General features: G+C 40.9%; 1 protein-coding gene across 3 annotated transcripts in view; it reads left to right on the top strand.

Moving 5' to 3' along the window:
• The window catches only part of POLA1 (DNA polymerase alpha 1, catalytic subunit), a 302724-nt gene that overhangs the window by 224792 nt on the left and 62056 nt on the right, over positions 1-15876 (top strand). For all 3 annotated transcript variants that reach the window (XM_006943631.5, XM_019823691.2, XM_045051163.1), the window contains exon 36: positions 8711-8807. In XM_006943631.5, the coding sequence (XP_006943693.1) occupies positions 8711-8807 (97 nt within the window). The remainder of the gene's footprint in view (positions 1-8710; positions 8808-15876) is intronic.

A 15876-nucleotide genomic window follows, 5' to 3' on the forward strand; every position in this document is an offset into this window, starting at 1 on the left:
CCAACTCCATTTTAAAAAAAAAAATTTTTAATCTTTATTTTTGAAAGAGAGAGAGACAGTGAGCAGGAGAGGGACAGAGAGAGAGGGAGACACAGAATCTGAAGCAGTCTCCAGGCTCCGAGCTGTCAGCACAGAGCCCGATGCAGGGCTCAAACTCACGAACTGTGAGATCATGATGTAAGCCGAAGTCGGTCGCTCAACCAACTGAGCCACCCAGGTGCCCCAAGTGCCCAACTCCATTTTAGCTCAGGTCTTGATCCCAGGGTCGCAAGATTCTTAAGATTCTTTCTCTCTCACCCTCTGCCTCCTCCCTTCCTTGCAGGCTCTCTGTCTCCCTCTCTAAAAGAAGGAAAAAAAAAAAAAGGGCAGTTGTCATGAGGAGGGGGTAGATGAATGGAAATGTCCACATTTGACTGCAATACAGTGTCAGAGAAGGCACACCCATACCAGACTGTCAGCTCCTGCGATCTTACAGTTTCTCTCCTTCTCTGGTGTAGCCTCAGCAGCTAGAACAGTGCCTGGCATGTGATAGATGTTCATTTTGTTGGAAGAATGAACAGTAGTCTTTGTGATCGGTTCAGCGCACTAGCAGTGTGAAGGTAGGCCGACTTTGGCTAACATCCTGTGGCTTGGGTTGGCCATGGCACTCTTGTCCTAGTTGTCCATGTGAAGCAGAACTTGTTCTGAGATGTCACTTAACTCAGAGTTCACCTTAACATCTAGGTCAAATTCCAAAGCCAAATTTTCATCCTAAATGTTAAATCCATTTATTTACAGTAGCCATGTACATTTATTTAGTAACTGTTGATATTACTCATCACAGACCCTCAGGAACCAGTTATTAAGATACTAGAGAGCTAACCAAACATTTTGCCTATTTTTTGTGGGTGAACTGAGAAATGGTAGAGAATTTCTGTTTTAACGAGGTAGATATATTTGGGTTGCTATGCCAGGGAAGAAGGACCAGTGCTAGCTTTTGTTAAAAAAACAAACAAACAAACAAAACACAGGTCAAGTTGTAGTTTTCACTCTAGTTTAGATCCGGAAAGAAACCCTAGAAATTACCTAATCCAGGAAACCCTTCCTTTTTTCCACATAAGATGTCATGAAGAACCCCCATCTGTAAAACAGAATAATGTTTTTTTTCAATATAGATGTCTGTTTTAACTTTATAACATTTTTGTTTGTTCATTTCTCAGTGACAATACTAGTTAATATGGTGCGGTCTTATATATCTTAAAATTTCGCATGTAGTGTATGTGAATGTGCCTATTTTGAATTTCTTCTGATGAATATGTACTTTAATCAATGAAATCATACATTTGGAGAAGCTTCGGGGTTGTACAAATGGAACACATTTGAAAAACACAGATCCAGTCATTTTATAGATCAGCAGGTTGGAACCATAATCTACAGAACCTTATTCTGTCTCCACATGTTGCTTCTTGATATGATGATATTAGTGACATTAATCTGAACACGGTTGACTACTTTAATACTCCCACATTTCAAGGATTTCTCCTACCTATACATAAATGAATGTTTCTAGGCCCTCTTAAGGTTCCAGTGTAATCCGGGGTACCTTACAAACCTTTATTTGTGTATTATTATCTCTTGTGGTTTGAAGTTTGTTTTTAAATTTGTCATTGTGGTATTAATACATGATTATAGGTAGTTGGGTGTTTTGGGGAGGCATGGCATTCACCTAGAAATATGTCATTTGACAAAAAGAATGCTTTTAAAAGGAAGGCAGTAAATTCAAGGTAGAGTCCCAGAATTGTCCTCAGTCCCAGGGAAGACCTCACGGCCAATATTTGGGTATTTCAACATCTGCAGTGTTAAAGCCAGCCTTGTCTCCCAAGATGGAAATTGCCATGTGCAGAATGACTGGATAGAAAATGGTGTACATTCTATATAATCTTCTACTGCAGAATGCGACCAGTGGCACTTCCCCTAAAAAAAATAAATTACCCGAAATTTGCAGCACATTCATATTCAATTTCATCACAGCAGATGCTCATTAGTATGTTGTTATTAATTGGTATTCACTTTAGGTTTTGTTTAAAATGAAGATAATAATTAGGTTTTAATTACTGCATCATTCGTGGGGGGGGTTGTCTGTGGGGAGACGGATAGAGTGAAATGCTTCTTAAAGCCCGGAACTATTTCCTGATGCTTATTCAGCAACGTGTGTTGCCAAAGACTTTGAAAAATAACTTCATCTTTATTAAAAAAATAGGACTAGAATTCTGAAATGAAGAAATTGCTGTGTGTGTTTTTTTAAGCCCATCGTTATCAAGAACTCACTGTGAATTGTCTACTTGATGGACATACTGAATCAGATGATAATGTGCACTACCATTCTTTCTAATCAAATTACCAAAAAGACTTCTTGGAAAAGTAACCCTCACAAGCGGCTGATTAATGAAGTGGTGGCAATGTTTTGTATTAGAACTAATTGAAGTAATCCAAATAAGTTATTTCTGTAGCCTATGGAAATAATTTCCTTTGCAAAGAAGTACAGTGGAATTGGCAAACCAGTATTTTTCCCTCTCTGTTGTTCCATATTTGCAAAATAGCTAAGTTAATACAGATATTGCAAATAAAATGGGGGGGGGGAATCTAATGTGATTGAGAGGCAGGGGAAGCAAGAAAGCTTATTTCAGCCTTTTCGTAATTAAGACTGATAATTTATATAAGCCTTAAAGGTGTATGGAAAGTAAGGGGTACTGGAATTCTAAAAGCGTATCTTTGCTAAAACACTAGAAATAGCCATTTTTAACACATTCGTAAAAAAGGGGCATTCGTATTCCAGAGTTTAAACATACTCCTTGGATAGAACTTTTTGGAGCACCTCTCACGAGCATGGCATTGGGTTTTCCAAATATATACAAATTCTGACCCCCTGGAACCTTACAGACTAGTTGGGAAAAGTACAGGATCTGTCCTATATGCCCTGTGTGCTGTGTGCCCATTCCTGAGTGGTTTTTTAGCCTCATTTTACCAATGAAAAAATTGATGTGTGACTAGGTGAAGCAGTGTGTCCAGAGTCACCCCAGCCTTTACATGATAGACTGACTTTCAAACCAGATTCAGTCTGACCCCACAACCAGTCTGCCATGGGGAGATACACACGGGAAACATTCAAAATCATTTCAAGGGACTAGTGTTGTATCATTAGGCAATACGTTGAGACTCATTGAGAGGTGGGAGACACATTCTGCGAATCCTTTCTTTCCACATCCATTGAGGGCCAACTATACACCCGGCTCTGGCCTGGGCACCAACAGTGCAGAGGGAAGTTCACATAGACCCTGCCCTCTGGAGCTCACATCCTAGGAGGGGCGAGGGTCATTGAAATAGTGAGGATTACCTGGAGTGTGATCTCTGCGCCAGAGGGATGTGGTAAAGCATTGGCACCCAGAGAAGAGGCGACTGCCTCTTTATCAGGTGCGAAGTGAGCAAACCAAATGCTGGAGGCTTGGCAGGCTCCCCAGAACCTGGGATGACTGTGAGGTCTGATGAGGTAGGTAGAAACAGAGTGCCTCTTGAGGCGGGGCTGGAAGGACAGGCCTGCCCGAGAGGGCAGAATCACCCGGGCCATTGCGCAGAAGGACAGAGCACGAGGCCTGTCTGCCCAGAGAGGGTGATGGTGAGGAGTGGGGCGGGTGTGGGGCCAGGCTGCCACCGGAGAGGCCTGAGGAGAACTCCTGAGTAAGCCTCATGGCTCGAGCTCTCTCTGGTAGATGGTGAGAGTACTAGTAAGCATTTTCCAGCCAGGGCTGTCCTGAGGCAAATTTTCATTTCTAGACTTGTATCTTATGGTCCCTGTGAGCGCCAGCAGGGTTTAGAGTTCTGAATCTGCTTCATGCCATGATGCCTGGAGTAAATTCTGTCCTGAGCTTTTGCAAGGTAATGGGGTTTGATACACCCGTTGTTGTTTTGTTTTACAGTTAGAGTCAGTGCTGGTTTATTTGTGTTCATAGTACAAGAATGATGTTTAATCATCAAAAATACTTTGGGGTAAATTTGGGAATTAGGGCAGTCCATTTTCCTTCCTGATTGATATTGTTCAGGCTTAAACCAAGTGGGCTTGACCTCTGTGAGTATATACTAGTTAATGTGAGAGGGCAGGCCTTGTATCTTCTAGGTTGTATTAGGAAGGTAACTTGAGGTTAAGATTTTGCCGTGGATAATCTCTAGGGTTGTGAACCCACCTCTTCATACCTCAAGGGATTCAATTTAGAAGCAAGTTACGTTTACTTTTGAGTTGATAAAGAGGTAGTTTTAGCTAACTTCTACCCTATCCCTACAAATGAGGGAGAGAGAGAGTAGACTGGTTATATTGCCACAAGAAAATCTTAGATAAAATAAAAACCCATGTATTGTCAAACTAGTTCAAAGTAAAGTCGGTTGAAAACCAATACTAAAACCCCTTTGGAAACAGTTTGGCAGTTGCTACTAAAGCTGCAAATTTGCATGCCCTATGATCCAGCATTTCCATTGGTAGGTGTTAGAATCAACAGAAATGTACACTTATGTGCCTTAAAGGCATGTGCAAGAATATTCACAGCAGCTCCATTCCTAATAGCCAAAAAACTGGAAACCACCTAAATATCCATCATTCATAGAATAGATAAGCAGATTGTGATCTATTCATTCAGTGGAATACTTTATGGCAATGAGAATGAACAAACTCCTTTTATGTGCAACAGTGTGGATGAATCTTGCAAGTAGAATGTTGAGCAAAAAAAGCCAGAGAGAAAAAGAGTGCAAACTATATGATTCTGGGCACATGAAGTTACTGGGTTTTTTTTTATTTTAAGGCAAATCTGTTGTTACCCTTGGTGGGGGAAGATGGTAAGTAGCTGGGAGGGGATGCTGGTAACGTTCTGTTTCTTATTATGGGTGCTGATTACAGAGATGTGTTCACTTTGTACATCAAGCTGCACACTTATTATTTGTGCACTTTTGGTGTATAGATTATAATTCACCAACAAAAAAGCAAATCAGGTTCAACATTGCCCTGTATTTATGTAAGGGAAAATATGTCCTGTCCTATTCTTGAAATAATATGCTTGGACAAGCAACCATCTTCCTCAAAAATGGTTCTCAGGAAATCTCAAGCTATTTTGGTCAGTGTGAATTCCTTTATCTCAAGCCAGGCTGGAGGGGTAAGAGTGCCTGGTTCTAAAAGTTTCTCCAGTACAGATTGTCTATAGCACAGCGATTCTCATCTTAGACTACCCACCAGAATCACCTAGGAGCAATGCCCATCCCCAGCATTCCACTGCATTCTTAGTTGTTCCAGGGGCGAGGTCTGAGCCTCAGTATTTTTTTTAAAAAAGCTCCCAGGTGATTCCGATGTGCAGTCAGGTGAGGGACCACTGATCTAGAGCCTCATCAGAAATCTCAGGAGAGAGACCAGGGACTATAAATAAATGGAAAGAGAACTACCTTGGAGAAAGTGAAGTTTGCATTGTTTCTAATGTAAACCAATTACAGGATTTTACAAAAAGTATCAGAACCAGTGGCATTGAAACATTTTCCTTTTCCTTGAATTTCTCCCACAATATCTTTTAAGTACCTCCTCTGCGCCAGGTCTGTCGGAGTGGAATTCCTTCCCTACCTCTATGTATGTACGGGTCTCACGCTTATTACTGTGTTAACACTCCGAGCAGCCACGTCAAATGCGGAGTGTGATACACACAGTAGCTGTTTCAGCTCAGCATTGTCCTTACAAAATCGCAATCGGCCACTTTGGTACACGATGTTCTAACTATAAAGGGAGACTGAAAGAAGCCTAGGCACCGTGTTGAGTGCAATTTTCAAGGAAAGAGCGAGAAATCGAACATTTTAAACCAATAAGTAAAAGCTAGAGAGAGAAAGAAATGTTAAAATATCATCTTATTTTCTTGAAGTATTTTCCATCCAATCTTGTACAGTCACAATGAGCATTTAAGTGTGAGGGAAAAAAAACCCGTTGAACGTCTCAGAAGACTAGAGGGTGTCAGGTTTCTTGATTAGAAGATTTTATCATCAAAGGCAAAAGAGAAAAGATGGTAATGATAAAAAAAAAAAAGCCCTCCGAGTGATCACAAATTAATGGTGCAAAATCAAGAAAACAAAAGTAGGTGTTATTCTTGTTCATTTAAACTATAGTTTTCTCCATTTCATGTGCGTTCTTTAAAACCACTTAATTGTATTTGACATTGAAAATCTAATAGGGCCTTTTGTTTTCAGCCAATTTACTAATTGCAAAATATGTCAGGAATCAAAAGGGCAGGAGGTGTTGGTATATTTTTTTAAAATATATAACTCCTTTTTAATTTTTTTTCCCTATTTTCCTTATCCATTTAGGCAGTGACTTTCAATTAGCCTGCCTACTAATATCAGGTCACTAAACTCCGTGGCTGACGCTTTATTCCTTCATGTGGGTTGTCACTCGTTTGCTTCAGTTGGCTGGCAAAGGTTGTTGTATATCCATTACCAGCAACACAGCACTTTGCATTTCTGAATTGACAAGCAGCTATATTGACCCAGCGCTTATTATGGGTCAACAGCTGCGTTAACCAACGGAAGGACTGAGGGGCAATTAAAATGAATTGGCAAAAATATATCTTCCTAATTTACTCCAATTTGTTATTTATGCTAACATTGTATGGCTTCTATGGTGACACTAAACAGAATGGACCCAATAATGGCAATTAACATAAAAATATAATGGCTAATCAAATTGACAGCAACTGTTTCTCATCATCTCGACACACAATACATTATCAAAACAAACTATTATGAAGGAGGTAATTTCAGTGTTCTATTCAACCTGCAGCATGTGTGCAGTCAGGGAGATGTGTACCAGCAATTACTGCTGAATCTAAAAAACTAAACAAATAACTTAATCGCTGTCGTCCTCCTTTTTTTTCCCCCCAGGAAGCAGTAATCAGGATTCGCTAAAAATAACTGGTGTATAATAGTATAATGATGATGCATATTGTAGAATAGCTAATAAGAAATAAAATAGGCTTCTAGGTGTATACTTTTTAAAATAGGTTCAGGTAAAGAAAGAGATAGTTGTGGAAGGAGTGGACACAAAAAGAGACAGTAGCCCTGGCTGATGATGAATAGCTCCATGTCGGTTATTCCTGCAGTCTAATATTTATAGATACCCTTTCCAATGGCCAAAGAAGTTTAAAATACACTAAATTTAGTAACAGACTTTATAATGCAGTGAACGGGAAGGTCAGTCATTGAGCTCTAATAAGTGAATGTCAGTCACTTCTGTACCAAGTTGAGTTGACTGTGGTTTTTCATCATTGATAGTGAGCTAGGATCCTTGGATCTAATACTTGGTTACCCAAGAGAGTTCCTTCAAAAGTAATGCTGTTTCCATATCCAATTGTGGATAGTGATTTTCCTGAGGTTCCTACTGGCATGCTCATCTGTGGGCGCCCCTGGACCCAGCTGCATGGATTGTACAAATGGCTTGCTTGTCATGGTCATTCTTGGATTAATTCATTCAGCCAACATCTATCTATAGAGTGCTTACGGTGTTAGTTAGCCGTATGTATGTTTGTCACTGGTGCCGAATCTGGTGCACGATAAGCGCTGATTCGATATTGGTTGGATTTCATGTTCGTCTGAGGCAGCAAGCAAGAGCTGGTAATGTGTTTGTCATTTGAGCTTCTCTCATTTGAGAAGTTCCGAGGGTTCATTTGTTTCACCTCGGTAGGGCACCCCCACCCCCAGAGAAGACACCAAAGCTCTAGTACATTGTCCTTCAGCATGAGGGTTTCTTTCCCAAGTGTCTTACTTCATAGGAAGAAGGAAAGAGAGTTCCTAGGGCAGTTGATCTTAAATAAATAGAAGTGCATTTGAATGTGACTCACCACATAATTCTTACTTCGGTTGTTGAATTGGCTGCATGTGTTTTTCCCCACATAGGGTGGGATACAGTCGCTTAGGAGAGTACCCAGTTTCTCTAGATACCCTGGGGAATATCAGTGTTCATTATATGTTTGCTGAATGAATACTAGTAGTTCGGGCACATCTCCTATGATCTGTTGAGTTAGAACTTGCCAAGGTCACTAAACATTTGTTTTGACATGGGTGGGCTGAAAGACCTTGGTTATTTCATTTCACCTGGTATTTCTGAGGTCATACGTTGCCCACTCAGGACTAGCACAGAACGAGCGGTCAAGGTGTTCCTCATGTCTACACCATGTCATGTCTGTGAGCCAGTCCCTGGCAAAGGCCTTAGATTTCCACCACAAGTCATAAAATTGGGCTCATAGTTTAGCAGTGTATGTTAAACGATTTGCAGAAATTGTTTAACTTCTTGCTACCATGGACAGGTCCCAGTTAGGAAGCACAGTACCACTTTTCCCAATTAACAGTGCAAATTGTAAAGGGTGCATAGGAATTTGCAATTTGACAAAATCAGTTTTTTGACAGCAGGGGCAATCAGTCTGCAGCTTCGCAAGTAGTAATCTGTGATCGAAGTGGCAGGATTTATTCTGAATTATGAAAGGTATGTATGCTATATGAGGGGGACTAGTCATTAGTATGATTCTCTCCTTATTCACCCCCCCTTGTTTAAAACAAGCTACTTGATATAGAAGTCAGAAGTACGGAATACACTCTGTTGCGAGTGATCTCTGTCGCTGCCCTCGCCAGTAGTAGTATTCATTTATTTTCTGTTCTATTGCAGTATTCTGACAAGTCCCTGTACACCCAGCTGTGCTTTTACCGGTACATTTTTGATGCGGACTGTGCACTGGAGAAACTTATTACCGATCATGAGAAAGGTACGTTAAAATACTGTAATTACCGTTGAGTTTAAAGTGGAAATTTGCATCATAAAAGCCAGACCTACTGTCAGGCTGTTCACGCAGCATCACACCGCTGTCTCAGAAGCAGGCCGTGGGGGCCCTTGTGAGCACAGGCTTCCCCTGCATGAGGGGCGGCGGTGTAGGAATCCCCGGCTTTGGTCCCCACAGCCTGTCTCACATTGTTCTCTATTAAAGCAGGGCTTTGGGGGAGGAACATTACAAAAAGGACTCTTTAAATGCTATATTTTGAAAATGCTATTTTCTATAGAGTTTAGTAATTGTAATAAAGTAAGCATAGGCAACGTGATCATTGGACCTACAAAAACCAGACATTACCACAAAAAAATAGACCTGGAGTGTGTCTCTGCTGTTCACTAAAAGCCTAGGTTCATTTTGAAAGAGAGGCATGGGGTGGAGTTCTTTTATTGACTCCATCCTAAGAGTGCATATCTGCGCCTTCGCCCAGATGATCGGGTGCTGCCTGTAACCCTCACACAAGACTTTCAGGCACTGTGGGGCTTAATGGGTCTGGGAAAAGCTTTGTTACATAACAGAGTATTTGAAAATGTCGTGACAAGTGCATGGGTTTTTTTTCTCCTACCTAAAAATCACATTGACAACTTTTTTATTACCTGTAAAAAATAAAAAAGGCAAATTTACACATTTTTCATATTAGTTACCTACAGAGTGTTTATGTTGTTTGTCAGTGAATATCAATTCAACATTTTGTTGGTCGGTATTAAGGCCGGAGGTAACCTTAAGGACATAAAGAAACCTGCTAATACTGCTGGATTTCCTCACATAAGAATCCCCATGCTGCCCTTGATTTGGTCTTAACTGTTTTCAGTTCTAGTCTTAATTGACCAGTTTTTCCATCTACAAGATAGGCTAACAGTTAAGAAAAAATTTTTTAATGTTTATTTTTGAGAGAGAGAGACAGACTGCAAACAGGGGAGGGGCAGAGAGAGAGGGAGACACAGAATCTGAAGCAGGCTCCAGGCTCTGAGCTGTCAGCACAGAGCCCCACATGGGGCTCGAACCCACGAACCGTGAGACCATGACCTGAGCCGAAGTTAGACACTTAACTGACTGAGTCACCCAGGTGCCCCAAGCTAACAATTATTTTTAAAAGGTCTGACTTATTTGGTTTTGCTGTCCTTGGATATGAAACGGTATACTGACTGATGGAGGAAGTTGGTTTGGAAATTAGTATCTTGTTTTTAGATGTTCACCAAGTACTTGGACTATCTCCACAGCATATTTTCAGTGACTGTAAAATTTATGTAATGCGGAAAAAAGTTCCTTCTGTTCATTAGTAACTGGGTTTTTGAACGTCCATTTGTGGCTCATGTTTAGCCTCTTTTTACTTGCAGTATCATTAATAGCTGTTTCTCTTTTACCCCTAAGGACCTTTCCTTAAAGGCATTGTGAGTTGAAAGAATTAAGTACTGATTCTCTGATGAGTACAGTGTGTGTTTCTATCTGGTTTGTTACCTCTTTCCGGGTATTACTATGTTAGAACTTGTTTCCCCTTTACTTCTATCTGAATCTAGCCATTTCAGATTGTTCCCTAGATGTTCTTAGACTCCAAAGGGATGGGGCTGAAATACTCTTTCATGATAAGCAGTTTTCAAAAGTCTGTTGGCTCTTAGAGACATGTAGGAGTGATGTGGAAAGTCACTGGAGACTTACTGTGGCTTTTTAGAGAACGTCAAGGAGTGGTACATTGCTCTTCCAGAAAAACAAGGAGTAGAATAGCTGCTTAGAAGCTTCTTGCTTGGCAAAAGGGGAGAGGTGTTGACAGAATCTGTACCGTCACACAATTTACTGCAGTTCTATTTCACAAGTTTAAGAGTTGGGACACTTTTTTTTGTCATTTGCTTCTAATAAGTACACTATCCAGGAGGTCAAGGTCAAAACGGCACTAAGTGTGAGTTACCGATGGGTTCTTGTACATGTCAGATGGCTAACGAAAATAAGATAAGAGAAGGATTTTAAGTCTGTGTGTCACAGGAGGAACTTTGTGAAATGTTCCTAGAACCTTTTGTTTTACTTACAGAATTTTAATTATGAAACTATTTTTCCTTTTAGCTTCCTTCTTGTTTATTATTCATAAATTGTGCTTTAGGAATGAGTGGATGAGCTGAAATTTACCTGCTCAGGGCGTTTTCAGATCCCTCAGTAATGTTAAGAGGTATTAGGGTATTTGTCAGTAGGGGGTATAAACTAAGACGCTGAGTCATGCTTATCTGTATTCCAAGATCACACGTTTCCAGGTAAGTCATGTTTGATAAGCTCTCTCTGAAGAGTCACCTAGGGGCTTCACCCAGAGATTCTGATTCAGAAGGTGGGGGGTAGAGTTTAGGAAGTTCCATATTTTAGAACGTCCCCCCCCCCCAAACAATTCTCACGTGCAGCCACGTTTGAAAACCTCTGTGCTGCTCACTCTGAAAACATCATCTGGATGGTTTCTAAATAAGAGAATTTGAATCCAAGTTGTAGTCCATGGGGAACAAGTGGAGAAGGAGTCATACAATCCACAGGCTAATAATTAGAGGAAACGTTTGTAAGTGTACGTTAATGTGACCTATAAAAAATTCACTTCTCACTGTATCAGTAGTGTGAAATACTCTGTTCTGATTTGCTGTTCAAGGGAGACTTGCTATAAAAATGAATTGGCAATCTGTGGGATCCAGAGGGCAAACATACTGACCCAGTTTGGACCAAGGCCAGAACTACGGTAGATGTTAACATCAAAAGTCTTGTGAAAAGTGACAGTCACTACACACAGTTGTGTTGAGAATGGAGTCTAAGTATTGTCTGTCCGCACACAACCCTGGAACTAGCATGTGAAATCTGTACTGTAGACTCTTCTTTGCACCGTTTCCTTCTCTAAGATTGTTTTACCATTTCCATTTGTAAAGCCCATAGGTCTTAAGGGTTGTAACTGGATGGTGGTTCTAATGTTTGTTTGAAACTTGGCCTTTTGACTTGGAAAAGTCACAAAGTATTTGAGTTTATTTTTATGGTGAAAAGTGGCTCTTGTCACAGCTTTTTCCTGTACTTTGCTTTCAAACAAAGGTTTACAGGCCGTTAGTCCATAATGTGAATTAACCCCATTTGGTACTTTTCCTTACCTTTAAAATGCTAAAGGACTGTTACTCACTTTGGTGAAGTGTTTACTGCATATTCACTGTAACTACATGACATTTTTAAAAATCTTATTTCTGTAGGACTTTGCCGTTATTATTGTAACTGCTCCAGAATGTACACAGATGGCATAATAGAGCCAGAGAAAGTTTTAGAGGAACATAGTGGCAATAGATGAGGTAAAACTCCCATTTCCACCATGGCATCACTAAATGGTCCCATTTGACTGCCTCATCCCATGGGGCCTTGACCTGAGTAGGGATAAGTGGAACCATTTGGGGGAGACGTGAATTCATTCACATCTTGTCCCAATTGTCTAAATTAAGTTTGCTTAAAAATGCGAGAACATGGGGCACCCGGGTGGCTCAGTTGGTTAAGTGTCCAACTTTGGCTCAGGTCATGGTCTCACAGTTCGTGGGTTCAAGCCCCGCATCGGGCTCTGTGCTGACAGCTCGGAGCCTGGAGCCTGCTTCGGACTCTGTGTCTCCCTCTCTATCTGCCCCTCCCCCACTCGCACTCTGCCTCTGTCTCATAAATAAATAAACATTTAAAAAAATTAAAAACAAAATGTGAGAACAGAGAGAGTCTCTTAGTTTTCTCACCTGAGCTTTTTTATTTCGTTTATTCAGCAATGGTAAAAACAGTACGTACATATTTTCCTTTACGTGTTGAGGGCCATCCCCGATGTCAAAGGAACTAAGATGGCCAATGTTCCCTGCCCTGGAGGAGCTTAGAGTCCATTGTAGACAGATTCAGCAGCAAAGTATGATAAACTCCCAATCTGGCCAGATTAGGATTATTACAGAAGCAAAGGATGGGAGCCACTACTTGCCTTTGTTTTTGGTAGATTCATTGTTAAGGGAGTTTTAGCTTCACAGCAAAATTGAACGGAAGGTACAGAGATTTCCCATGTATGTACCCACTGCTCCCACACATGCACAGCCTCCCTCATCGTCAACATCCCCCACCAAAGTGGCACATTTGTTACATCTGATGAAGCTGCACCGACACAGCATTATCGTCTACCTTAGGGTTCACTCATGGTGTTGGACATTGGTTGGACAAATCTGTGACGTGTATCCACCATTATAGTATCCTAGTGTCGTTTCGCTGCTCCTCAATCCTCTGTGCTCGCCCTCATCGTCCCTCCCTCCCCACTAACCCCTGGCAAGCACTGATCTTTTTGCTGTCTTTATAGTTTTCACTTTCCAGAACATCATGTATTTGGAATCATAGAGTATGCAGCCTTTTCGGATTGACTTCTTCCACTTAGTAAGATGCATTTTAAGTTTCGTCTGTGTCTTTTCATGACTCGATAGTTCATTTTTTAGTGCTGGATAATACTCCTTTATTTGGATGTACCACATTTTACGTATCGATTCACCTACTGAGGGACACTTTGGTTTCCAAGTTTTGGCAGTTCTGAGTAAAGCTGTTATAAACGTTCGTATGCAGGTTTTTATGTAGACATAAGTTTTCAATTCCTTTGGGTAAATCCTAAATGCCAGGGAGCATGACTGCCGGCTTATATGGTAAGAGCATGTTTAGTTTTATATAAGAAACTTACTTCCAGAGTGGCTCTACCATTTTGCATTCCCACTACCAGTAAATGAGAGTTCCTGCTGCTCCACATCCTCACCAACATTTGGTATTGTCAGTGTTCTGGGTTTTGGCCAAGCTAATAGATGTGTAGTGGTATCTCATTGTTGCAAGTTGCATCTCCCTGATGACATGTGATATGGAGCGTCTTTTCATACGCTTATTTGCCATTTGTATATCTTCTTTGATGAGGTGTCTTTGGCTCACTTTTTAATTAAGTTGCTTGTTTTTTATTGTTGTGTTTTAAGGGTTCTTTGTATATTTCAGATAATGGTCCTTTATCAGATATGTCTTTTGTAAATATTTGCTCCCATTGTGTGACTTTTCGTTTCATTCTCTTGAGCACTAATTGCCTTTTCACGTTAGTGTTTGAAGAGCAAAATAAAACTTTTTTTCTGTTTCTCTGCTCTTCCCGGATGCTTCTCTTCTCTCCCTCTCTGTCAGCTATTGGTAATAGGATGCTGTATTAGTCTGCAATGCCTGCCGTAACAAGGTACCACAGACTGGGTGGCATAAACACAAATCTATTTCCTGCCAGTCCTGGAGGCTAGAATCCTGAAATCAAGGTGTCAGCAGGCTTGCTTTTTTCTGAGGCCTCTCTCTGTGGTTTGTAGATGGCCATCTTCTCCCTGTCTTCGCGTGGTCTTCCCTCTGTATGTATCTGTGTCCTAATCTCCTTTTCTTAAACGACCAGTCAGTCCTCTTGGCTTAGGGCCCACCCGGGTGACTTCATTTTAACATAATTGCCTCGTTAAAGGCCCTGTCTCCAAATATAGTCATATTTTCAGGTACTGGGTGTTAGGATTTTGAACTCCCCCTCCCAGTTTATTTGGCGGGGGGGAAGCACAATTCAGCCAGTAATGGATGACCTTCTTGGTGAATTTTTCCATAAATCCCTTTCAGTCTATTGGGTTTGTCTCTGTCAGAATTGAAACACCAGGATTTAGGACTCTGTTGAAGAAAGGAATTGGAGCTAAGTATAAAGGGTTAGCGCCAAGAAGCCGCTGTGACCGTAACCTTATGAAAAGGCTTCTTTAGGGAAGCCCAGTTTCTCAATGGAGTCTCTTTAGGCCTAGAAGGACCGTTCTTCAGGTCACCCCTGTTTCTTGCCAAGGGATGTGGGCGGCCACAGCCTGTCAGGGTTGCTTTTCTCCTCTCTCCTGTCAGCCAGGTGAAATCTCACACGCATTTACCCTCTCATGGTCCTCATGACAGCCCTGTGAGGTGACCGTGGGTCGTCCTCCATTACATTGATGAAGAAACTGAGTTCTGTAAAGCAAGCTTCGTTCCTTCACATTCCCACAGCACCCTTTAAGTGCCCTTCTCACAGGACTTGCCCTGAATTGTTTTGACTTTCTCTTTCGCTGAGTTCATTGAGGCAGAGGGTCGTCTCTTGCTTACCTCACTTTGCACACTCACTAAATTTATGTTGAATGAATTCTTAGTAGAAAATAAGACCACACAAGGAGTTTCAAGGATTTTGGAGCAGTTAGTCCTCGGAAGCAATTCTGTCCATAAATAGAGGGTAGTTAGTGTGCATTAAAAATTCTAGATCCTCCTATATTGCTTGGCTTGATTCAGGTGTGCCATAAATTAATGTAACTGAAGTTCCTTGACCTTTCCAGATTTCATATCTGTCGTTCAGCTCTTTGCAAGTTTTGCTGAAGACAAGTGACTGTAGCTCTCATTTTGCTGATGACAAAAGAATTTTGATGACAAAATCGAAAGAATATCAAGTCACTTAACTAGTGAGTGAGCCAGACTGACTGTTCCCTCACCCACACTGCCACAGGGTCCTGTTCTTTGCTCACCCTCAGCTAAATAGTTAGATTTATGAAGTGTAGTAATAATTGTATTACTTCACAGAGAATGGACACCCAAAAGAGAGACAACAGCTAGTACTGAAAAGTGAAGGAATCTAAAGAAGTGATACAGGTTTTTTTAGTGAGAAAATTAGAGTTTTATGGAAGAAATTACATGCTTTACTGTCTTTGGGAGTTTGGAGATTTCTCAGGGTCCCCTTTCAATGTTAAGAACTTCCCTTATTTTCCCAAACTTTGAAAGCAGAAGAGTTTTATCGTTGCTGGAAGTACAGAAATAAAAGTAGCAAAGAGCCCCTGGAGTCCTCTCTAAGCCATTCGTGGTTCGAGAATTTACTTTGTTAAATCCTAGCAAGGCATTAAAAAGAAGCCTGTGTCAGAGAGACTGGTCCAGTTCTTCTTATATCACTTTTTAAATTTATTTTTTATTATTTTTTATTGTTTTATTTACTTTTGAGAGAGAGAGCATGAGCAGG

Source organism: Felis catus, chromosome X (assembly GCF_018350175.1).
Source record: "Felis catus isolate Fca126 chromosome X, F.catus_Fca126_mat1.0, whole genome shotgun sequence".
Taxonomy (NCBI): domain Eukaryota; kingdom Metazoa; phylum Chordata; class Mammalia; order Carnivora; family Felidae; genus Felis; species Felis catus.